Source organism: Nelumbo lutea, chromosome 1, assembly GCF_056320005.1.
Source record: "Nelumbo lutea isolate HS-2025 chromosome 1, American lotus-T2T, whole genome shotgun sequence".
Taxonomy (NCBI): Eukaryota; Viridiplantae; Streptophyta; class Magnoliopsida; order Proteales; family Nelumbonaceae; genus Nelumbo; species Nelumbo lutea.
This window is the reverse complement of record NC_142684.1, coordinates 31570253-31594335: the sequence shown is the minus strand read 5'-3', so window position 1 is coordinate 31594335 and position 24083 is coordinate 31570253. Positions and strand designations below refer to the sequence as shown.

The 24083-nt window shown below is 39.0% G+C and overlaps 1 protein-coding gene across 2 annotated transcripts in view; it reads left to right on the top strand.

Annotated features, from left to right (window-relative positions):
- The window catches only part of LOC148874165 (Translation elongation factor EF1A/initiation factor IF2gamma family protein), a 78559-nt gene extending 54738 nt beyond the window's left edge, over positions 1-23821 (top strand). Inside the window, exons 15-19 of one of the 2 annotated variants that reach the window (XM_088964961.1) lie at positions 3335-3399; positions 3539-3703; positions 3797-3869; positions 3956-4026; positions 23371-23821. In XM_088964961.1, coding sequence (XP_088821087.1) covers positions 3335-3399; positions 3539-3703; positions 3797-3869; positions 3956-4023 — 371 coding nt within the window. In that variant the 3' untranslated portion in view covers positions 4024-4026; positions 23371-23821. Of the gene's footprint in view, positions 1-3334; positions 3400-3538; positions 3704-3796; positions 3870-3955; positions 4027-22734; positions 23246-23370 lie in introns of those variants that run through there. The other variant, XM_088964962.1, reaches the window with a different exon arrangement.
- Positions 23822-24083: the final 262 nt, after the last annotated feature.

The window sequence follows — 24083 nt, the reverse complement described above, 5'->3', positions numbered from 1 at the left end:
TCAGCAAATCTTGGATGGTGTTCTCATTTGTAAATTGTAAATGAGATTGGATTCAAGGCAAAGAGAAGGAAGAGATTGTGTGCTCTTCAGAATGGGTCGTTCGTTCAAATCGGACAGTCAAACCGTCGATTGGAAACCGGTGGCCAGAACGGTTCTGGTTCATGATAAATAATTACTAAAAAAGTAATCTAGAATTATGGAAACTAGTAAAAACATAAAAAAGTAAAATTCCTACTTTTAATACCAATTAATAATAATTGTAATGGTAATATAAGTATTAACATACATGTGAAGTAGTAAATAGGGAGAGGGGCCTAAGGTGTGGTTGTAACCACGAGATAATGGTGTGGTCGATATTTTGGGGTGTGGTGTAGTCGATATTTTGGGGTGTGGTGTAGTCCACACCACAAGATAGTGGGTTTTAAACCACACCACACCATAACAGAACGCATTAAAGTATTGTGGTGTGGTTTAAAGCCCACTATCTCGTGGGTTCACTACACTACCGAGCACCACCTTAATCAATGTGATTCTACCACCCAGAGTTAAGTAATTCTTTTTCCAAGAGGCTAATTTCTTAGTGAACCTATCAATTATCAGGTTCCAAAAGCTATCTTTGCTTGGATTATCCCCTAGAGGCATTGCCAAATAATTTATAGGCCATTGAGACACCACACATCCCAAAGCTTCGGCTCTCTCCATTATATCTCTTTCCTCCATATTGATCTCCACCACACAGATCTTATCAAAATTCACCTTCATATTGGACATTTTTTCAAACAATTGAACCACAAACTTCATATTTCTGACCCACTTCACATCCTCCCTTTCACAGAACATAATTGTATCATCAGCAAACTACAAGTGGGTGATAGGAGTACTATCTTTTCTAACCCTTCACCCTCACCAGACTTCTCGAATCTGCTCTCTCAATTAACCTCCCAAAATTTCTGCATTCAATGTAAAAAGGAAAGGAGAGAGGGGGTCCCCTTGTCTAATTCCCCTAACAGCTGGGAAGTGATCCACTACATTGAGATTTTAAATGCCAAGGTTGGAAGCCTTTATTATAGAGAAGGGTATTGTTATTGGTGAAGGTTTCCTCGATGTTTCTAATTCTACTGCAAAAGCTGCAACTCAAGAAAACGTTGATGGGGAAGGACAACAAGATATAGAGCAAAAGCTTATGATCATGTGCAAAATTTGGATGTCTGTCAAGTTCCACAAGAGATTTCCTATAAATTTCACCATGTGCTTGAAGAAGAAATGATTCATCATATTGAAATGGTGATTTTTGAAGACAAGAATACAAGTTTTGGTGTTGCTGATTTTTCCATTCCTTTGGTTTTCAATCCAAAGTTCTAATTCGTGACTGAACAAATACTGCCCCCCTGCCATTGCAAAGCTTGAGGATGATTTTTTTTTTTAATTGGGGAACAATGATGCAGATACAGAAGCAAGGAAGGAATTCATGGAGAAATCAACCAATTTTCCAATTCCTATGCTGGTTTCAGAATTGTTGGGTTATAGGATACTGTCTCAGTTTTTCCATTTATTTTCTAGTTGTGGCATGAGTTTGTTTCTTAAATTTTTATTACTATTTCAAAATTGCTATTTATAGTAACATTTAGACTTACAGTGTTTTTTGTACTTACTATTTTTTGTAAACTCATGGATTACTATTTTAATAATATCTGGTGTCTTTAAATTAAGTTGGTCTTAGTGGGATTAGGAAAGTGTTATATTAGAGTTGTTTAGGAATTGGAGTCATCCTTTAAATGTCCAAATGGGTTACTTATTGATTTATGTTAGTTTTAAAGCAATTAGGAGTTAATTTGAAGAAATAAAGTTTAGTTTAGTGAATTCTGGTTGTTGCCAGAAAATTCTCTTTTTTCCCCTGCTTATTTTTTTCTTCGAGGCGATCTGTCTCTTTGCTTTTTACTGTAACAGAGTTCACCTCTCTTCTAATTTCTTACTTTTTTGGTGCATAACAAGAACTCTACTCTCTTTTCTATCCATATTTTTTTGTCTCTAACCACCAACAGCTCCTCATTCACCTCACAAAACTCACCACTAGATCCTAAATTAGGACCCTTACCCCGTCCTACATCAGCCACAATAGAGGAGTAGACTAGCAACATAACAATGTAATGGGTAATCTGGAAGACAACCTTTAGAAGGAACCTGAATAACTGGGAAATTAACCCCAATTCAGAGTTTGTGGGCATGCTTCATAGTTCATATGATACCATACCTTTAAATGATTCAGCCAATGACAAAAGGGATTGGGTCTGGGTAAAATTGGGACAGATCTCTGTACATTCTTGTTAAATGCTTAACAGCTGATTTGGTGATTAGAAGAGGCATGAATGGGATCATTGATAGATGCTGTTTGTGTGGTGATTATGCAGAATCAGCAAACCATATCTTTATTCACCGCAAATTTATAAATGAGCTATGGGCGGTAGCAATGTCTTTTTTTGGTTTTCATGGATGCCTGCTTTGAGTCTATTGAATCTATTTCAATGTTTGAGGATGAAGGGCTTAATCAGCATAGGAAAAATTTTATGGAACATATACCCCACCTCTGTTATTTGGACAATATGGAGGGAAAGAAATCAAGAATTTTTAAAAACAAATTCAATGACATCAGTGGTGAAAAAAATGTTTTTGTATACAACAGGAATTCTGGGGCGTCCAACCACAGTACTTTTTTAATACTGGTTCCCTATTCTTTAGCTTTTTTTATTACCCTATGTACAGTCCGTCAATGTTGATGGGTAAATGTATATATTGGCAGTTTATATTAATGTAATACATTGCTTTCTTCAAAAGAAAAAAGATTCCATTGTCAAAAAAATCAACAATATTTGTTGGATATTTTGGCTGAGGTTGATAATTAGGGTTGGGTTGAAGTTTGGTTAGGGTTAGGTTGAAAAATTATGAGCCCAAACTTGTGGCAAGGTTAGAGCTGATGCCTTGGGCAACCTGACCTGATCTGAACCTGACAAGTCTTCATGTTTGCATATTTTGATACACATGCCTATATGTATGAATGCACGTATGTATATTCAAAAGTCAGATTTAACCAGAATCTCAGTCCATGTCTTTGGGTTATGGGTTCGACAACTTGGGGTTGGGTTAGAGTTATCTCAAACTGACCTAACCCAGCCCAGCTTGCACCCAGTTGGTAATACCTCAATACTTCTAATGTATCGTTATATGTGGGCATAATGAATAACTTCGAGCTAAAATTTTGTTATCTCTGTATAATGGAGATTCGTGTTTTTCTATCAACTTCATTAACTGAAGTTTTAATTTATTGATCTTTGTGCAGTAAAACCAATAGCCCCAGTTTCTGAGTTTGATGCACAGTTGCAGATCCTTGAGCTACTGGACAATGTATGTTTACTTTAGTGGGTTGCTTACTTTTAGCAGCCTAATCTGGTTCCTTGGTTCTTCAAAGTTTGTTGAGCTTATGTATAATGGAGTACAATTAGTTAGAGGAAATTTGAACCCTAAATATATGTTATTGTTCCAGGCAATTTTTACAGCCGGTTACAAGGCAGTACTGCACATTCATGCTATCGTCGAGGAGTGTGAAATTGTAGAGCTGTTGCAGCAAATTGATCCAAAGACAAAGAAACCTATGAAGAAGAAGGTTCTTTTTGTCAAGAATGGTGCTGTTGTTGTATGCCGCATTCAGGTCAACTTTATGAGCTACCTATGAATCCATAAACTTTTTTGCTGGAGTCTGGATGGGAGTTGCTGAGTTATTTTTGTAAAATGTGTCTCGCAGGTTAATAACTTGATATGCATTGAGAAGTTCTCTGATTTTCCACAGCTTGGAAGATTTACTCTTCGAACTGAAGGTAAGAGGAATAAACAATTTACTTTTTGTATATGTTCATGCTATTTTTTATATTGCATTAGTTACTCAGGTTATTGTTCTATACAGGGAAAACGGTTGCAGTTGGGAAAGTTACTGGTCTTCCAACATCTAAAGCTTCAACAAATTTGGGATGAAAAGTAAGAAAGAAGTTTCTGATTTTCTATCTTTCTCCTGATGTTTCACATCAATAGCTTTTCTGGATTGCCTTTTATTGTTGTAACTATACTCTGGGAATTAAGTTGGAAATATGTTATCAATCCATGTGTGTACTGTGTAGATGCTAGTGCAAGCTGAAAAAAAGGTTTTATGGAGGACCTTTAACCCCCCTGATGTAGGAAGAACAGGAGAACCTGGTGAGAATAAAAAATGACTTGGAAAGGTTGGTTGATATAAAAATTGTAGTGGGAAAGAAACTTGGGTTGTTCTTTTTGGATGGTGAGGAGGCTTCTAAGAAAGTGCTTCTGGAACTAGATAAAAAGATAGATCTTTAGTGGATGATGATGGTTCACAAGTCATTGTTTTAGAGAGACTTATGATGGTTTGTTATAGTGATCTCCAGATTGAGTTTAGATAACGTTGAGAGATTGAAAGAGAAAGGTTTTGTTTTGACGGCAGGTAGATAGTTATACTGAATGGTTCATGAGCAGTGTTTAGGAAACCAGACTGGCCGGTTGCACCAGTTGAACAGTGATCTGGGGCCCTGGCCAGTTAAGTCACACCCCAAGAACCAGACTTGCTAAAAACCTGGTGAAAACTGGCTGACCTGCTGGTATAACCGGAAGACCGGTGAACTGGTCCTGGTTTCAAGAAACCTGTTGGGTAATCAAATATTTGAAATTTCAATAAGCATGTGACAAGAGTTGAACCCATGACCTCTTATTTTTATATATTGCTTAAATACCATTAGTCCACTTCTTTATTTTTGTTAATTAATGACTATTATATATATTACTCTATTATACATGTATTTTAAATAAAGCATAAACTAAGAGACTTGAACCCTGGTCATTTGGTTTTAAAATTAAGTAATTTGCCATCCATCCACCATAATTTGCTTTGACAAAATTTGTAAAATATATTATATATTATTTATATGACCTCATATATATATGTACATGCCACATCATCACGATCCAACCTCTGTTTCGACTCCCATTGAACCTCTGACCCATGCCCTTTTCTGGTTCTCTGTCTGGTCTGGTTCTCTGAACATTGTTCAGGAGTGCTGTTGATATGGTTTGCGGAAAAATGTTGAGAGTACATTGAGATTGATTTTAAGGAAGTTAGTTTATGCAGGTGTTGAAAATTGCTGGTTGGAGTCTGTTTTGGCAGAGGCATCGAAGCTGGAAGATGGAAATTTCTTGAGGAGATTTTTTGTTGTATGGCAAGGTCCTTTTGGATTCATATTGGTTGATTGTGATGTAGATGGTGGTGATTTACCAATTTTTTATTACCCATTCTGTACTTGTTATATTTTACTGAAAATTTCTCTTTATTATACATTAATGAATGTGGTGGGAAGAGAGAAATCGGGGATCTGGATTATGAGAGGAAGAGATTCAGATCTGAATGGAAAAGAGAAAGAAAAGGAAGAAAAGAAAATTGCATTTTTAGAAGGAAAAGAGAAAGAAAGAAGATAACAATCTTACTAGCAGGTAACTTAACACTCATGCCGCAAAAACAACTTTTGACCATGTTGTCAGACTTTGATTAAACATAAAACTATTTTGGTCATTGGCCATGGATTTGATGGTCCAACCACTAGGATAACCTAGCGACTAGGGGTAATCATTTCTAGCATGGTCTAGCCGAGAATACAGATACACAATAATAACTACAAAAACACTAACAAAAACAATTACAATGACATGACTTAACATAATAAACCATTTTGTTGGAAGACTAGAACATGCATACACTATAGGTGACTTCTGTTATCAGTTTGGTTTTGACCAAATAATCCCTTGTAGGAAGAATCTTGAGAAAAAAAAATAGGTTTGTGCTTTCTTTTAGTATTTCAGTGCTTTGAGTGTTTCTTCTTTTGAGTATTTGTTTGCTTCAAGTGTTTCTTGGTAGTGTCTGTGAGAGTTTTTAATAAGCTTGAGTGTGGTAGTTTCAAGTATTTCAATCAAAGCCTTGTAAATTTTATATTATTCTATCCCTTAGAGTCTTTATCTTTTACTCCTATTCTGATTGTATAGATTTTATTATTTCTGCTTTGAATGTATTTCGAGTTAATAAATTATATGTACTTGTGATTAGATTATTCTGTTCCATTGCAAACTAATATCAGGAGTAATGTTAAACTACCTTAGCCTATTCTTTGTAAAGATGTAGCTTTTCCAGAGAATTGGATCCTAAACTTGACAGATCTACCAAAGCTTTTAGAGGCGACAGAGTTAGAGTCAGTATCCAGGATAACAATGGATAGAGGGTCATATTGCAGAAATCATACTGCTCCCCAAGATGGTCTGTAGACATGTCAAGAACATCAGCAGAAAATCTAGATCCCTGATATTGGGAGTTGGTATGCCATATGTCCAGTAGAACCAGGGCCAGAATTTTCAGTTGAAAGACCATCCTCAATAAAATCATATGAACGTTTGGAGGCTGACTTTGAAATTAACATCATGGAAATTGAGCAAGTTGAAAGGTTTGAAATCAACAATTAAATATTAAGAATAGTTTTTAACTCTCAAGTAAAGAGGAAAAATTGGCCCTTTCATTTTTTTTGAGGCTTGCTATCAGCTCCTCTTCACCTATTTCTAAGGGTTCCATGATTTAGTTATTTTTTCCATGACACTGATTTCTAATTTCTCAATAGGAATTTTATGATATTTAAAGATATTATGACTTCTAAGCTGATTCCAAAATAAGTGTGACATTTATTCCTGATAATAGTTTGAAATATTGTGGTCATTGTCTTTTTACTTTCTATCTTAATTAGGACAAACTGTATTCCTCACCTTGAAGTATACTCTGTACATTAAAGGCTACATTAAATTACAATCTGCTTTATTCCTAAATCAGTCAAGAGTTTTCTGGTCAATGGGTCAAAAGTTTTCATACATATTATGTATTGGTATGGTTCTTTCTACTGTTTTTATGTTGTAATCTGTTTTGAGTTTAAATATTCCTCGCTTATTGATTTTTTATTAACTGGGACCTTAGTCCTATTTTGCAGAAACTATTTAATATTTTCAAAACTTATTTTCTCCATATTTTTTATGGACATGACTCTAGAGCTAGATCACCCATTGTCACTGATTATAGACAGAGATTTCATTTACCTAGCCATAGTCTTCCTTCTAAGTTCAGGAAATTTTATCAGGCAGTCAACAGCATTGCACCACGACCTACTTGAAACATTTCAATTGGTCTAAATTCCACTCTACCACAAGTTCTGGAGTCGTCCTACCGAACTCTTTAGAGATTGAGTGTAAATTGGATAATGATGATAGGAGTGAAAATTAGGGTACAGACAGGATTGGAAGTCAAGAGATATCTTAATGTGACTCATAGAATCAGAGCAAGATGATCAAAATGGGGGGGGGGTGCACCCGGAGTCCTATGTAATAGGAGAATGTGACTTAGGCTATGAGGAAGTTTTATAAGATAGTTATGAGGCCAAGAATGCAGAGTGTTGAGCTACCGAGACATGTCTAAAAATGAGCGGTAGAAATTTGAATTTTGAGATGGATGAGTAGGAAAACAAGGAAGAATAGGATCTGTGATTTGATTGATCTAATAGTAAATAAAAAGAGAAGCAGGTACAATCTGTCCTTGTTCAAGTAGAAGAGAGAAGATGAGGGAAAAGAGGAAAAGAAATAGGGCTGAAAGCAAAGAGTGGTCGAGCTCAACTAATCTCTAAACTGCCCAACTTTTTTATTTATAATAATCTCGAATTCACATATCTGGCCTTATCTAATAAACAAAGACAAGACAAATAATAAATAAAGAGAAAAAGACCAAAATAACCCTAACTACCAGCAATATAATTTAACAGGCTTCAAGTTGGAGAATATATGTCATAAAGCTCCAAAATGTTACAAATGTATTTTATTTGTGCACAACCCAGTCCTTTAATGAAGAGGTCAGTTAGCTAATCTTTAGACTTCACATGGGGTGTAACAATTTCTCCACTGACAACTTTTTTCCCCTTACAAAATGACAATCCATATGTTTGGTTCTCTCATGAAACACTAGATTAGAGGAGATATGAATTGCTGCTTGGTTATCACAGAACAACTTCATGGGTGTTTGAGACCACTACTCCTATTTCCTATAACAATTGCTTTAACCACACCAACTCACAAGTAGTATAGCCCAAGGTTTGAAATGTTGATGTCGGTGGAAATGTCAGTCATCCAAATATAAGAAACATGTCAGAAATGTTGAAAATGTCGTACGGAAATATTGTAAAAATTATTGATATGGCGGAAACATTGTAAACTGTGCAAAATATAGAATCTTATTTTATGAAATGATAAAAGAAGCAGACACCTTTTTAAATTATTATCTTGTTCTAAATCATTAAACAAAGCTAAGAAACTAAGGTTATAGATAAAAGAATATATTCTAAAGTTGCCCTGTAAACCTTAAGATTCGGAGCTTCATGATAGAATGAGTTAAAGCAAAATTTGAACTCATAGAAAATGTAAATGGTTGTAATAGATTAACCAAATAATCTATTACACAAACAAAAACTAATATTTAACTTTATATTTGAAATGAATTATTGAGTTAGCTCAAAGTGGAAGTCATATTAGTTAGGTGGACAATAACTTGCTACTTCACATACCTACAATAGTTACCAAATTTTGTTTTTTTGATGAATAATAATACATTTATTGATTCAGAAGCAAATTTAGAGTGAGTTCATACATCATCCCAGCGAGAGGTGCGAGCTGCAGCCCCTCCTTGAATCTTACAAGTAAACTAGGAAAGAAAAACAAGAATCACAACTGAGCCCAAAATAATTCTTCCCTATTTACCCCTTGCTTTAGCTAACATATCTGACAAAGTATTTGCTGATCTCCCCATCCATTGTATAGTGACCAACATATTCCTTGTCAATCAACTGAATTTCTTCATTTCATTTTTGTATCGCCACATAGCCTCTTAAGAATTTTTCAACCAACCCACCACCACTTTGGAGTCCCCCTCAATTATTAGTTGTTGTACCCCCAGCTGGTTTGCAAATTGCACCCCTTGTACAACAGCTAAAAGTTCTGCCCTGATGGAGTTTCCAAAACCCAAGGGACTTGAGTAAAGCAACAAAATCTCTCCCTTCACATTTCTCAAAACACCCCCATTCTGGAACCTGGATTACCCATGCTACTTCCATCAAAGTTCAACTTTAGTGAGCCTTCGGATGGAGGAGACTAGCTTGTAATTGATTTGTCCTTTAGAGATGAACACCTCGCTATTACTGACCAATTTCTCCAAAAGTCATTAAAGGAGAACTGATGAAAGATTTCCAAGGTCTTCAGCCAATGTATTACCCTATTCAACACACAGTCTTTCAAATCCTGGCTGCTCCTTTCCTTTTCTTGAAAGATTCTAAGATTTCTTTCTTCCCAAAGAGTCCAAATCAAAGCAGCACGAGCACATCTCCACTTAATTCTCCTTATTTTTGTAGGCCAATAAAAGGTAGAATGGTTGAAGAGCATGTGATCTTCTGTTGGTAGACTCCAACTACCCCCAAACAACGAAAGTAGCCAAGCCCAAAGGTCTATAGAAAAGGGACAATATATTAATAGATGGTAACAATCCTCACCGTGAGCTCTATAGAGGATACACCAATTAGGAGAAATACAGAGGAAAGGTCTTCTCTTTTGTAGGTTATCTAAAGTGCTAATTTCCCATAGAATACTTCCCAACAAAATGCCATAATTTTTGAGGGAACTGGCCTACACCAAATTTCTTTTGACGGAAAGGGTTGGTGAGTAGAAAGTTGAGAGATGGACTTGCATGTGAAGGTTCCATTGGGTCTAGGAGTCCAAACCCTCTTATCTGGCTTGGAGGGATCCAAACATACCTGATTAAGACAACCAATCAAAGTGGAAAGAGAATCAATTTCATCATCCCTAAGACCTCTACGAAACCCAAAATCCCAAGTAGGATCTAAGGGTGTTCCCAAAGGTGAGACAAATTTTGAGACCACCTCTTTTTTGTACAAAGAAATAGAAAATAGCAAAGAGAACAAATCCTTTAACGGTGTGTCTCCTACAGAGTTGCCAGAACAAACTTCATACCTGATAAAATTGAGGAATTGAGGAAGGGTGTTGTGAATAGCCTTCCAAGGTGCTGCTAGGTTAGCTTGCCTCGATACACTAGCATCCCATCCCTTCTCTGACCTCCCAAGAATGCTTCCCACCACCTCATGCCACAATCTCTCTCTTTCCAAAGGCCATCGCCACAACCATTTCCCTAATAGAGTTTGATTTTTTCTAGTTACCCTCCCAAGTCCTAAACCCCCCTCTTCTTTACTTCACACAATTTCCCAATTAACCAAGTGATCATTTTTTTCTTGTCCCGCTCCCATAAGAAATCTCTCATCAACTTCTCCAGTTTCCTAGTTTCCCTGACTGGTATCCTAAAAACAGACAAATAATAGGTAGGTAAGTTAGCCAAGGTAGCTCTTATTAGGGTAATTCTCCCTCCTAAAGAGATATAATTCCACTTCCATGAGGCTAATCTCTTCTCAAACTTTTCTATCACTGGGGTCCAAAATCTACTCTCCCTAGGATTTGCCCCTAAAGGAAGCCCTAAATATGACATAGGCCAAGCAGAAGTGGAACACTCAAGACACTCTGCAATAGCCTTGACCTCCCCTACCTCCAAATTTATACCCGTTATGCAGCTCTTTTCCAGATTTATTCTCAAATTAGAGATACTTTCAAAACCTTTTATTAGCTCCTTTAGGTTTGTTACCTTTTCGCTAAGACCTCCTTCACAAAAGATCATTAGGTCAACTGCAAACTGAAGGTGGGTGACGGGAACTTGGTGTCTCCCTATTCTCCAACCCCTAATGGCATCTTCGCTGTCAGCCTTAGTAATGATCCTACTAATCACATCAGCTACTAAGGTAAAAAGGAAGGGTGAGAGTGGATCCCCTTGCCTGACACCCCTGCAAGCTGGAAAAAAGTCCCTCACCATACCATTTACCAGAATAGAGTAGTGACAAGTACTGATACACCCAAAGATCCAATTACACCACTTGTCCCCAAACCCACAGTTTTGCATAACCTCTAATAGAAACTTCCAGTCCACTAGATCATAGGCCTTTTCAAGATCCAATTTACAAATGAATCCTCTCTTACTAGACCTTTTCATTTCCTCCACACACTCATTCACAATTAAGATCTGATTTGTTATTTGTCACCCTTGAATGAAGGCCTCCTATGTTTCACTAATGATAGAAGGGAGGACTATTTTGATCCTCAATGAGAGCACTTTAGCCAGAATTTTATAGATGCTTGTCACCAGACTAATAGGCCTAAAATCTTTTGGGTGGTTGGCATCAATCTTCTTAGGTATCAAGGCCAAAAATGTGGCATTAATTCCAGGGCTTATAGTGTGATTGTTTGCAAAATCCTTAAAGACTTCAACTAAATCCTCTTTCACCACCTCCCAACAGTTTTGATAAAAATCCATTGTAAAGCCATCCGGACCCGGAGCCTTAGATCTATCCATTAGAAAGACAACTTTCTTAATCTCTTCTTCATCGAAATCCCTTTCTAGCCACCTTGCCACTCCATCATCAAGTCTTGGTCAATCCACCCTTTCCATGACTGCTCTCTCACTCAAAGCTCTTCTATAAATCGATTTGAAGTGGTCCACAAATTTTCTAGCTATGTCATCCTGGTTGGCAATTACCTCCTCTCCTATCTCTAGCTTGGTCACAAGATTCTTTCTTTGTCTCCCATTTGCCAAATCATGGAAGAATCTAGTGTTCCCATCGCCTTCCTTAATCCACTTGTGTCTAGATTTTTGTCTCCAACTGATTTGTTCCCTCAATAACACCTATTCCAAATCCTTTTTCAATTGTCTCCTTAACACTTTGTCGTCCTCGGTCAGCCCTTTTTGAGATTCCTTTACATCCAAGTTCTCTATGCGAGAAATTAGGCATAGTTTTTGCTCCTCAATTCTACCAAATTGATCTCTATTCCACTCTTTTATTTTGGCTCTCAGCCTTTTTAATTTCTTATGGAACTTGATCCCCTTCCATCTTACCCTCCTCTCCTCCTCACCCCACCATTCCTTCACTTTTTTCACAAAATCTGGATGGGTGAGCCACATATTTTTGAATCTAAAAGGTTTGGGTCCTATAGAAAATGACTCAGTACCTATTTGGATAGGACAGTGATCGGAGGTGACCCCGGGTAACGCTTTAGTTACCAAGTTTTCCAAACTATTCTCCCAAGCAGGGTTAAATAAGAATCTTTCCAGCTTCGAACACAAAGGGGTTTCCTGAAGATTGAACCAAGTGTAACTGGATTGCAGCAAAGGTATTTCCTTCAATTCACATTTTTCAATAAAACCATTAAATTTCCTAATGCTTGTTGGAATTACCTGTTGGGGATTACTGGTTTCATCAGAGAATTAATGACATTAAAATCCCCGCCCAGGCACCAAGGACCATCCCATAGCCCCTTGATTGCGTATAGTTCCTCCCACATCTCATTCCTCTCTCAATAGGAATTAGGGCCATAAACATTGGTTAAGACCCATACACACCCATTCTCTACATTCTTACACTTAATGGAAGCTGAGAATCTGCCTATCAATTCTTCCACTACTTCCACCACATCCTCCCTCCACAGTGTTACGATTCCCCCCGAGGCTCCCCAAGAAGGAGACAAGCTCCAATCTAAACCTCTGGATCTCCAAAAACTCCTCACCCATCTCCCATCTAATTCCATCATTTTGGATTCTTGTAACAACACAATATCAGGTTTTTCCCTTCGGAGTAGGTCTTTGATCACCCTTCTCTTTCTTGCACTCCCTAATGCTCTTACATTCCAGCTAATAATTTTCATCGAGAGAAAATAGCAAAAAACCCATGAAAAGGCCATAGTCTCCTCATTTTAGGCCCTTCCTCCTATCCCCTCTACCACTGAATTCTAAATCCCCCTCAATGTCTGAAATTAGCCTTTCCACTTCAGATCTTTTTTTCTTATTTGTTCCTTTTTGCCCCCCCCCTTCCTGATACAACAATCATCCTTTTTCTTTTCTCCATCCTTTCTAGCCAATGTTTGAGAAAGAATTTTACCCTGCTCTCACTTACTTTGGCTACAACATCTTTCTAAGAGTCCTTTTTTTTTTCTCCATCATTGTACAAATCAGCTCCCAAATTCTGTCTGCCTCCCCCTTACCACTTCGTTCCAACACCCTCTCTCGTTCTTCCACTATCACCCTCTCTCTTGCATCAGAACCTCCTGGATGGGAAGCTGGGATATCTGTTACAAGCATAGCAAACAAGTCAGTAACTATAAAAGAATTGACACCCATACCTGGTAGGACGGGGATAGGACTAGAAATACTGGAATTGAAGTGTTGATAGGAGGCAAATGGTTTTAAGGCCTTTCCCTTTTTTGGACATGGTTGTGAAGTAGACATAGTGAAAGAATCACTTCCTGACGACCTACCCACTTGGAAAACCTTTCTTTGTGTTTCCGACACTGGAATACCCACATCCATCCTCACGGCCGATTCTTGTCCCTCTCCACCAACATCTTGTAATTCATTAGACTCGGGGACAGCTCCCTCAACGAAGGGAGGAGGAGTTTTCACAACTTTAGAACCAATTTCTTCACCATTTCTAGTCTTCCCGCCACCTACCTCTTCAGTCTCTTCCTCTAAAAACAATAGCTCTGTATGCAGACTTTCTGTTTCAAGTAACTCATTGTTGCTTTTCGGAGACAGACTTCCCAAACTTAACGCTTCGTCTCTATCAGAATCGTCACTGTTGTTTTGTTCACACAACCAATCTTCAGGTATCTCGGGTTGCGCCTATCTGGTGAAAGATGGTTCGCCAGGTTCGATCGAAAGGAGGGATTCGGGGTAGAAGAAGATAGACGCTTAGTCTCGTCTATCAGCTCATCCCTCCTCCCAGTCACGTGCTTACTTAAAGTGTCCCTCGGCCCAATTGTTTTGTAATGGGCCGTAGGCTCAAGACTAAAGGAACCCAACTCTAAGACCTTTACTTGAGTTGCCTTCTTTGGCCCACCACAAAAGGGATCCACTCGATTGGGCCCATTTTCTAATTCTTTTCGTCCCACGTGACCTCTTAAAAAAGTCACGCCCCCCTGTTTTAATGGTCGAGCCAGCAACCTTCCTAGTCTGAGGTTGCTTGTTCAGCCCTCTCCCTTTCACCAATGGTAAGTTTTTGTCTGTTTCCCCTGACACCACCTACGCAAAGGATCTGCCATTTGTCATATCCTTATCTTGCTTTCTCCCGAACTTGTTGGCCCTTTTTAGGTGAACCATTCCTTCCCATTTGAATTAACCAATCTCTTAGGTCCACGTAGTGCTTCTTCTTCCTCCTCCCCTCCTACTATACGAGCCTCCTTCCACAGCCTTGCTTCAATGGAAGAAGCTAACCACACAGAGACAAAGCTCCCCTCTGTTCGTACCTTATCTTTCGTGGAATGTCTTCTGGCTTCACACTACTTAGCAGGATTGCTACTGAGTAAAGATCACCCCAGAAAGCTCCTTTCAAGATTCCTCCACACAATATAGCTATAGACTCTGCTATTTCTTGTTTCCATAGATGAAATGGCGAGCTTATTACACGCACCACCACACCATCTTCGACAAAAAAATCCTTGGAGTTGGATGTTGGATTCCATTTAAAGACTGTGAATGATCCGAGATCAGCCTGAACATTGATAGCTGATATTTCCAAATCATTCTCTATTGGATCTAGGATGGCTTTACAGCTATCGAAGGGGGATACTATGAAGACACTCTTCAGCTTCAACCTGGTTGCCAGTAAATCAGCTACCCTCCTCCAATCATTAACCTTTTCCTTGGCTTGTATCACAAACTTACTATCCCATTCCTCTCTCTCTAGACCTCCCACCATTCTGCATTGGCCTTTTGTTTTTGCCAAGACCACTGGCCCTTGTTCTACCCTGCTGATGCTGAGATATGCCTTCTCCTCCCTTATGGAGGCTTTTTTATCATTTGCTACTCTTTGGACTAGGAACTCTTTGAGCAACCAGTCAAGTTCCCCCCAACCTTGGTTCTGTTTTCCTGCTGGTATACACACCAGTTTCCTTCGTCCCTTACCAAAAAACTCAGCCAAAGCTATGAAGAAACCTTTTCTATTCCTCTTACATTCAACAACATATCTTCTCCCTTATAATGTACTAAAATCCTTCTATTCCTCTTACATTCAACAACATATCTTCTCCCTTCTAATGTACTAAAATCCTGCCAGTTTATCTGCTTACCTTTTGAACAGGCTCCAGCTATGAACTCTCTTAGCCACTCAATCACTTCTAGTCCTTCCAGCAATATTGTACCCTTTTTCGCTTCCCTTACCTTTAGGCCTACCTTCCCCTTGATTCTCATCTCTTCGAACATGAGATTTTTTGCTTCTATCTTCAAGGATCTCCTCCACTGACCTGCCTGCACGAACTCCATGGATCTCCTCTCCCCAGTTTTGGTTACTGTTCCTCTATCCAAAGAAACAATATAGTTACCAAATTGTGTTATAATACTATCTCTTGTATACCACATAGAATTGGTAGTGTTCAATGGGGAATATGTCAATTCCAGTAAAATTTCATTTTGTTACCCATGGAAGTGGAAATGGAAGTATGTCATGGAAATTATCTCTTGCAGTCCACATAGTGTTGGTTGTGTTCATTGGGGAAATGTCGAATCCAGTAAAATGTCGTGTCACTACCCATGAAAATGGAAATATGTTGTGGAAATATTAGGAAAATTAGGGACATTTTAAACCATGATATAGCCCATGGTTCTGTATTTAGCCTTAGTAGTTAGCACTGCTCCTAGCTACCACACTTTTCATCTCACTTTTCCAAGTGAAAAATTCCCTGCCATGAAAGTGCAATAGCGAGTTCTCGACTTTCTATTCTATGACTGATCCCTCTAAGAATAATTCTCCTTTATTATAAATCTATCCTTGACTTGTGGCATTTTTAGATAGCTTAATTCTATACCTCCCATTGAACTATCCATGGGTTTTGCATAAACTGGTTTAATAATCATACACTAATGTTGTGTTTGGTTTGATGGAAAAAGTAGAGAAAGGAAGGAAAAGGTAAGAAAACCTTTCGCCACTAAACATGCTTTGTACGGTTGTACCTCTCCACATTACCATTTGCCCGATGCTTAACTATATAAACCCATTGACAATTGTTGAGTGGGCCGACTTGTGTTTCGTTTATTTTCTTTTAAATTAAGATGTTGTTGGGCCTTGGGCCCATTAGTTTTTATTTTTGAAAGAGTTGTATTTACTTAGTTTGAGTTGCCGCCCTACTAAGGGCATCCTTGTAATATCTCATACTTAATTATAAATAGAATGAGGGGCTGGCAGCCAGGGTTATGTTAATCTATCCTAGTCGACCTTCTTCTCTTTTCTTCCCTTTCCTCTGTCTCTTGGTGAAATCCCTAACTTTCTACTCTTCCTTTCACAAGAAGCTTGGCCGAAATCAGCACATAAGGCTTTCTACTTGGTATCAGAGCAGGTTGAAGGTTCTTGAAGAGATTCGTTCTTGCAGCTCTAGATCGGCCGACTGCATGGAGATTTAAGAGGCTAATCGAAGCTTTTAGGTAAGCCCAGTTTTTGGATTTTCTTGATGGATCTGTATGCCCTGTAGCTGGTCTAGGGTTTCTCATCAGAATCAGGAAAAACTAGAGAAAGGGGAAGAGTCCTGATTTTGTTGGACTTTTCAATTTTGACCTAGGTAGTGGCGCCCTATTTTTTTAGGGTTCCTCAAGGTTTTTTGTAAGGGGTGATTCAAGTTCCATGTGGTTTGGAGGCCTCTAGAGAGGGTGGTTGCTTCTCTCTCTTCTCCCCATCCTACCGAAAAAGAATCTTTCGTGGGAAGAAAGTCCAGGACACCAAAGGAGTGTCGTTGGTTCCAGAAGGTATTCTGATTATTCTTGCATTTTTTAGCTGTTTTCTGTACCTCTTTGAGACACATGGAGGGACACAGAGTTGAATATAAGCCCGAGAATGAAATGGGACCAGTGGGAGGAGGTGCTGGAGACCCCTTCAGAGTCGGAACCATTACTACAGTTAGGTTGGATGGTACAAATTATTTGGAATGGTCCCAATCTGCAAAGATGGCCATTGGGGCTCGTGGAAAATTGGGGTATATTACTGGTGAAGAGGTAAAACCCGAAACTGGCAACTCCCGGTGGGTGCAAGAAAATTATATGGTAATGCCATGGTTGTGTAATTCTATGTTGCCACATATAAGTAAAAACTTTTTATGGGCAAACACTGCTAAGGAGATATGGGATGGGATTGCAGAGACCTATTCACAGAAGGAGAATGTTGCTAGGGCTTATCAACTGAGAAATCAGATTATTGCTACTAGGTAGGGAGATAGATCTGTTGCAGCTTATTTTTCAGTCCTTAAGACCCTGTGGCAGGAGATTGACCATCTAGAGACCTTTGCTTGGGAAACCACCAAGGATGCAACTACCTATCAAAGACACTTAGAGAAGTATAGGGTGTTCGAATTCCTTGCTGGCCTTAACCCTGAGTATGACATTGCACGACAACATCTTCTTTCCAGGGACAGTGTCACTCTCTCCCAAGCATATGCATTCGTGTCAGGAGAGGAGTGTAGGAGGGATGTAATGATGAAGAATCTCATGTTTGATCGGTCTGCTATGGTAAGTGCTGTGAAACCTAAACAGAATGGCAATGAGAACAAGAAGGAAGACAAAAGGGACTTAGTCTGTGACTACTATAAGAAAACAAAGCATACAAGAGATACTTGCTGGAAGCTTCACCCACATCTTGTGCCAACCAAATTGAAGAATAAGAAAGGAAATGCACATATGGCAATTACTGGTGACACTCCGACCCCCCCTACTACAACTGTGGAACTCACTCTACCTCTCTTGCTCACACAGGTAGTCCACATGTCACTGCAAACTATGTTTCGGCTTCAGGTAAGGAGAGATCTCCTTGGATTATAGACTTTGGAGCCTCAGAGCACATGACCCGTTGCTCCACCATTTTCTCCTCTTACCAGCTCATTTTTGGCAGAGATAGGGTCTCCACAGTTGATGGATCCCATGTTCCTATTGCTGGGAAGGGATCTATCAAGATTAATGATTCCATTTGTTTACCCTCTGTCCTCCATGTTCCTAGATTGAGCACCAACTTGTTATCTGTTAGTAGTTTGACTAAGAATCTGAACTGCTCAGTAATTTTTTCTCCTGGACATTGTATTTTGCAGGATCTGGATTCAAAGAGGGCGATTGGGAGTGGTCGTGAAGTGAATGGAATCTACCTCCTGGATACTCTTCCAATTCACCAAAGTTATCATGTTTGCAAGGACAATGAGTCAAAACTTGTGGATCGGATTATACCTTGGCATAATCGTCTGGGTCATTTGTCTTTTTCTTCTTTAAGTTCTTTGTTTCCACAACTGTTTGAGTCTGTGATTTTGTCAAGGTTGAAGTGTGAAGGTTGTGAACTTGGAAAGCATTGTAGACTTTCTTTTAAACCGAGTAATAAAAGATGTTCTTCTCCTTCTGATGTTATTCATTCGGATGTGTGGGGCCCTTATCATGTTCCCTCTATGGGCGGCTATCGCTATTTTCTCCTGTTTGTGGATGATTTCTCTTGATATTCCTGGATTTACTTGATGAAATCACGTGATGAGGTACCATCCTTGGTGAAGCAATTCCATCAGATGGTATTAACACAGTTTGGAACTAGAATCAAAATGTTCAGATCTGACAATGCTAGGGAATATTTTGAGAGACATCTTGCCTCATATCTGTTGGAGTATGGTGTTGTCCATCAGAGTAGCTGCTCCTACAGTCCACATCAGAATGGTGTTGCAGAGAGAAAGAACAGACACATTGTTGAGATGGCAAGAAGCATGATGATCACAGCGACAGTTCCGGTTCGTTTTTGGGGTGATGCTGTTCTCACGGCAGTATATCTGATTAACAGGATGCCTTCTCGTATACTTGGATTCAGCACTCCATTCAGCCTTCTTTTTCCTCGGGGGGAGATGTTTCATATTCCTCTAAGGGTGTTTGGGTGTGTTTGCTTTGCGCATATTCTTGGTCCTTACTGTTCGAAGCTTGATCCCAAGGCAAAGAAATGTGTCTTCCTTGGATATGCAGAGAATCAGAAAGGGTACCGCTGCTACGATCCAGTCTCTGGGAACCGGTTTGTTACTATGGACATCACCTTTTTCGAATCTACATACTTCTTCTCAAGGAATCCTTCTCAGGGGGAGTGTTTGGGGGAAGTAAGTCAGCAGTCTATCCCTCTCCCAGTTCCAGTTTCTGTGTCTACTACTGTGCTTGACAACCATCCGATGTCACCTACCTTGCCACCCCCTTTGCGTTCCGTCTCACAGTATTACTCACGGTAGAGACTTCATAAGGAAGTTGATTCCACTACAACAGAACTCACACCACTTCCTGTCGATCCCTTGGAGACTCCAGATTCGGCTGATACAGATCCAGGTATTCCTCTTGATCCCTCTACTATTTCAGTTCCCATTGGTCCCACTAACACTGTTACAGATAACCTTGATCTCCCTATTGCTCTTAGAAAAGGGAAGAGGAAGTGCATTGCTCATTGCATATCACAATACGTATCCTACAGTGGACTTTCTCCTTCCTACCGTGCTTTTCTCTCTTCTCTTGATTCCGTGTCTATAACCAAGGGTGTTAGTGAGGCTCTCTCCAAACCTGAGTGGAAGGCAGCTATGCAAGAAGAGATGGAGGCTTTGATTAAGAATCAGACATGGGAGATTGTGGACCTACCAGAAGGCAAGGAGACAATTTGATGCAGATGGGTTTACACAGTAAAGTATAAGGCAAGACTAGTTGCAAAAGGATACACACAGACCTATGGCATTGATTATTTAGAGACCTTTGCACCAGTTGCAACTGGATGTGAAGAATGCTTTCCTAAATGGGGATCTACAAGAAGAGGTGTATATGGATCTTCCAGTTGGTTTTTATGATAATGCTAAAGAGAGAAAGGTATGCAAGTTGAAGAAGTCACTATATGGTTTGAAACAATCCCCAGAGCATGGTTCGACAGATTCATAAAGGCCTTGATTGTTTTTGGCTACACTCAAATTCAATCTGATCACACCTTGTTTGTGAAGCGCAGGGGATCCTTGGTGTCAATCCTAATTGTTTATGTGGATGATATTGTTGTCACTAGGAATGATCTGACTGAGATTGATAGTCTAAAGAGGAACCTGCATAAGGAATTTGAGATTAAGGACCTTGGAGAACTGAGATACTTCTTAGGCATCGAAGTTGCAAGATTGAAACATGGAATTTTTATCTCTCAAAGGAAGTATGTTTTGGACCTTCTCCAAGAAATAGGGAAACTTGGAACAAAGGCAGCTAGCACCCCCATTGATCAGAACCATAGAATCAGTGCATCAGAAGGTGAACCAGTAAAGGATCTTGGGAGGTACCAAAGACTTGTGGGTCGGCTACTATACTTGTGCATGACAAGACCGGACATCTCCTATGCAGTAAGTGTAGTGAGCCAATACATGCGTGCTCCACGAGACCAGCACTGGAAGGCAGTTGACATGATCCTTGCTTATCTGAAGGGACATCCCGGCAGAGGCATATTGTTTACTGATCATGGACAGTTCAAGCTAGAGACCTATACAGATGCTGACTGGGCAGGATGCCTCGATGACAGAAGATCAACTTCAGGAGTGTGCACCCTAGTTGGGGGTAACCTAGTCTCATGGAAGAGTAAAAAACAAACAGTTGTGGCAAGATCAAGTGCAGATGCCGAATATAGGCCATGGCACATGGAGTTTCAGAACTTCTCTGGATCCGTTTTCTGCTGGAAGAAATCGGTGTTCAGGCAGAAGAACCTATGATGCTATACTGCGATAACCAGGCAACAATTAATATTGCTCATAATCCAGTCCAACATGACTGAACTAAGCACATTGAAGTAGATAGACATTTTATTAGAGAAAGGGTAACTTCTGGAGAAGTTTGTCTTCCATACATTTCTTCTGATCTGCAGTTTGCTGATGTCCTCACAAAAGGCATTGCAAAGAATAAGCTAGAGCATGATCTACGCAAGTTGGGGACGTATGACATCTACTCCAAACTTGAGGGGGAGTGTTGAGTGGGCCGACTTGTGTTTAGTTTATTTTCTTTTAAATTAAGATGTTGTTGGGCCTTGGGCCCATTAGTTTTTATTTTTTAAAGAGTTGTAATTACTTAGTTTGAGTTGCCGCCCTACTAAAGGCATCCTTGTAATATGTCATACTTAAGTTAATTATAAATAGAATGAGGGGCTGGTGGCTAGGGTTATGTTAATCTATCCTAGTCGACCTTCTTCTCTTTTCTTCCCTTTCCTCTGTCTCTTGCTGAAATCCCCAACTTTCTACTCTTCCTTTCACAAGAAGCTTGGCCGAAATCAGCACATAAGGCTTTCTACTACAATCAATTGTTTTTCTTCTCAGAAAGTAGAGAAGGTTCCAAGTATGATCATAATGGAAGAGCATGAAATTCATCATCCATTGCCCTCTTCCATTCTGGTGAGAGAAGGGCATCATGAACTAACCTAGGAACATTCACAATCTAACGAAAGCAGGTACATGAATCCTATTTTGTCAATCCGTTCTATTTCAAAGCCATATCCACTGTTAAATCATTAGTGCTTAAATCATTTCTTACTACTATCTATGTCTTTTTTGTTCTACCCGTAACTCTTCCAGTTCTTTCAACTTGTAATAAATCACTTCTATGCATGTGATCAAACCATTGTAGTTTACTCTCTCATTTTATTACCTATTGGAGCTACCTAGGTTCCTACGGTTGACTTCATTCTTGATCCTATTCTTTCTGGTTTTTCCACTCATCCATCTTAGCATTCACGTTTCTTTTACACTCGTTTTCTGAACATGTTTCTAGATTGCGTACCATTATGCTCCATACAACATAGCTGGCCTTTCAACTGTTACAGAATTTTCCTTTTAATCTAAGTTGTAGTTGCATATCACATATAAGTCCCTATGCACCTTTCCATTTTGCCCATCTTGCTCTAATTCTTTAGGTGATAAATACATTTATATTATTATCAAGCCTTATATATATATATATCTATATATATGTATGTATGTATGTACACCCACGCCAGAAGTCCAGTTGGGGCCCATGTAGGGCTGGGCCTAGTTTTATGTTTGAGCCCAATCTCTGGTATGGGCTTTGCCTCTTGTTGTAGCTGTAAGCCTGGTCCATGATCACCCTTGCTGTGATTATGAGTGTGGATCTCCTTGTGCAGACTCCGATTTACTACTTCCAACTGATGTTGTTTGACCAAAACCACCTGGTCATCGGCTGGACAGTCCAATTACTAGGCTGACTTTAGCGACGTCTGGTGCCATATTTGTTTATAGAGTATGCAATATGACTTCTACTATAATATTTTTGGTGGGAAGATTTTTGATATGAAAAATAGTAGCTTGATGGCTGCTATTTTGATTTATGCAATCCAAGTTCGAGTCATTGTAGTTGCATTTTTTGGCATAAGATGTAGATATGCATACAATTATTATACAGAACACTGTCACTGAACCTAGAATTGTTGCTTTATTGTTGACTTTCAGGTTGTGCATTTTGCATCTCCTTGATGTTCTTTTAGTAACAATAGTAAAAGCAATTGGCCCAGGCAGGTTGTTGAAAATTGTTTGGTTTTCAGTAAACCACACGTCACTGGCAGTTGTAACGGCTTTATTGTTGGAATGATTTATGCAGCTGAAAGTTGATTGAGCTTAAAGCTCAACTGCTGTTTTGTGAATCCTTTTGGGCTCTTTTTGTTTTAGCGAAGTTTTCTTTTTCTTTTTTTTTATCTTACCCCAAAAAAGAAAAAAAAAAGAGAATTTGGGGTGGCATCTAAAATCATTCTATTCAAAAGATTTCTATGTTATTGGATAAATCACTTACCTATCTTTTTTTATTTTTTATTTTTGGGTATTAACTCAATTACCCATCTAACGACAAAAAATCATGCGAAGTGTACAAAATAACGTGATTTTGACTTTTGACTCGATAAACAAAATTGACTACTTGTGATCGACTCTTATTCCTGATTACAATAATATTCTATTCACACAAAAATGAACTTTTGAGGGAAGCATCTTCATGAATGACAAGTTAAACTTTGATACGTATGACTTACCCAATTTCCTTGCATGGATACAATCATCAGCGGCTGTTTTTACATTTCATTCTCTCTTTGACAGGAATGCCATTTTATGATAGGAAACGTCCACCTCTAAAGTACACTCGGGAGCCATTGCACATTCCGATGCTCTTTGCATTGTCGAGCGTGTTGGAATTATTCTGAACTCTGTTGCGTTTAAACTGCTCCAGTGGTGCTGATTAGGGTTTTATATCAGTCATGTGAAGCGTTGTCCATCTTCAGTGATGTGTGGGCTTTTATAGATTCACCTTATTTATTGAGGTTTTGATTTTTCATATTTTGATTCCAGTTTGACCTAGTTGTCCCTTAGCAAACCTCAAGCTTTACAGATATTGTTTTATGAAATCCTAATTTGTAGTAGTAACTTGAGTGAGTCAAAAGTACTTGCGCACTCAAGCTTCTTCGTCTGGAGGATGTCAAATTAATTGAAAATTCTTCAGTGGCCCTTTTAAGGCTATAGTTAAGCGATTTTAATATTTCTGTTTTTACAATTATATGTAATTTCTGTTTGCGGAAGTGATTGCAGTAACTTGAATGGGAGGGATATGCATCTAATTTTGTTGAACAAGGTGGTATCAAATAGAGAAAAGAAAGCTCACTCCCAGCATCAGCATCAGGTGTGTTCGAGATCAGCATCAATGAGCCAGCTGTGTAGGCCTTTGTTAAGGTTCGGCTATTCTTTAGCAGTTTAGATTCGCTTCTAGTTATTGATTTCATTGGTGGATTGAGCTTGAACTTCCCTGAGGAGAATAG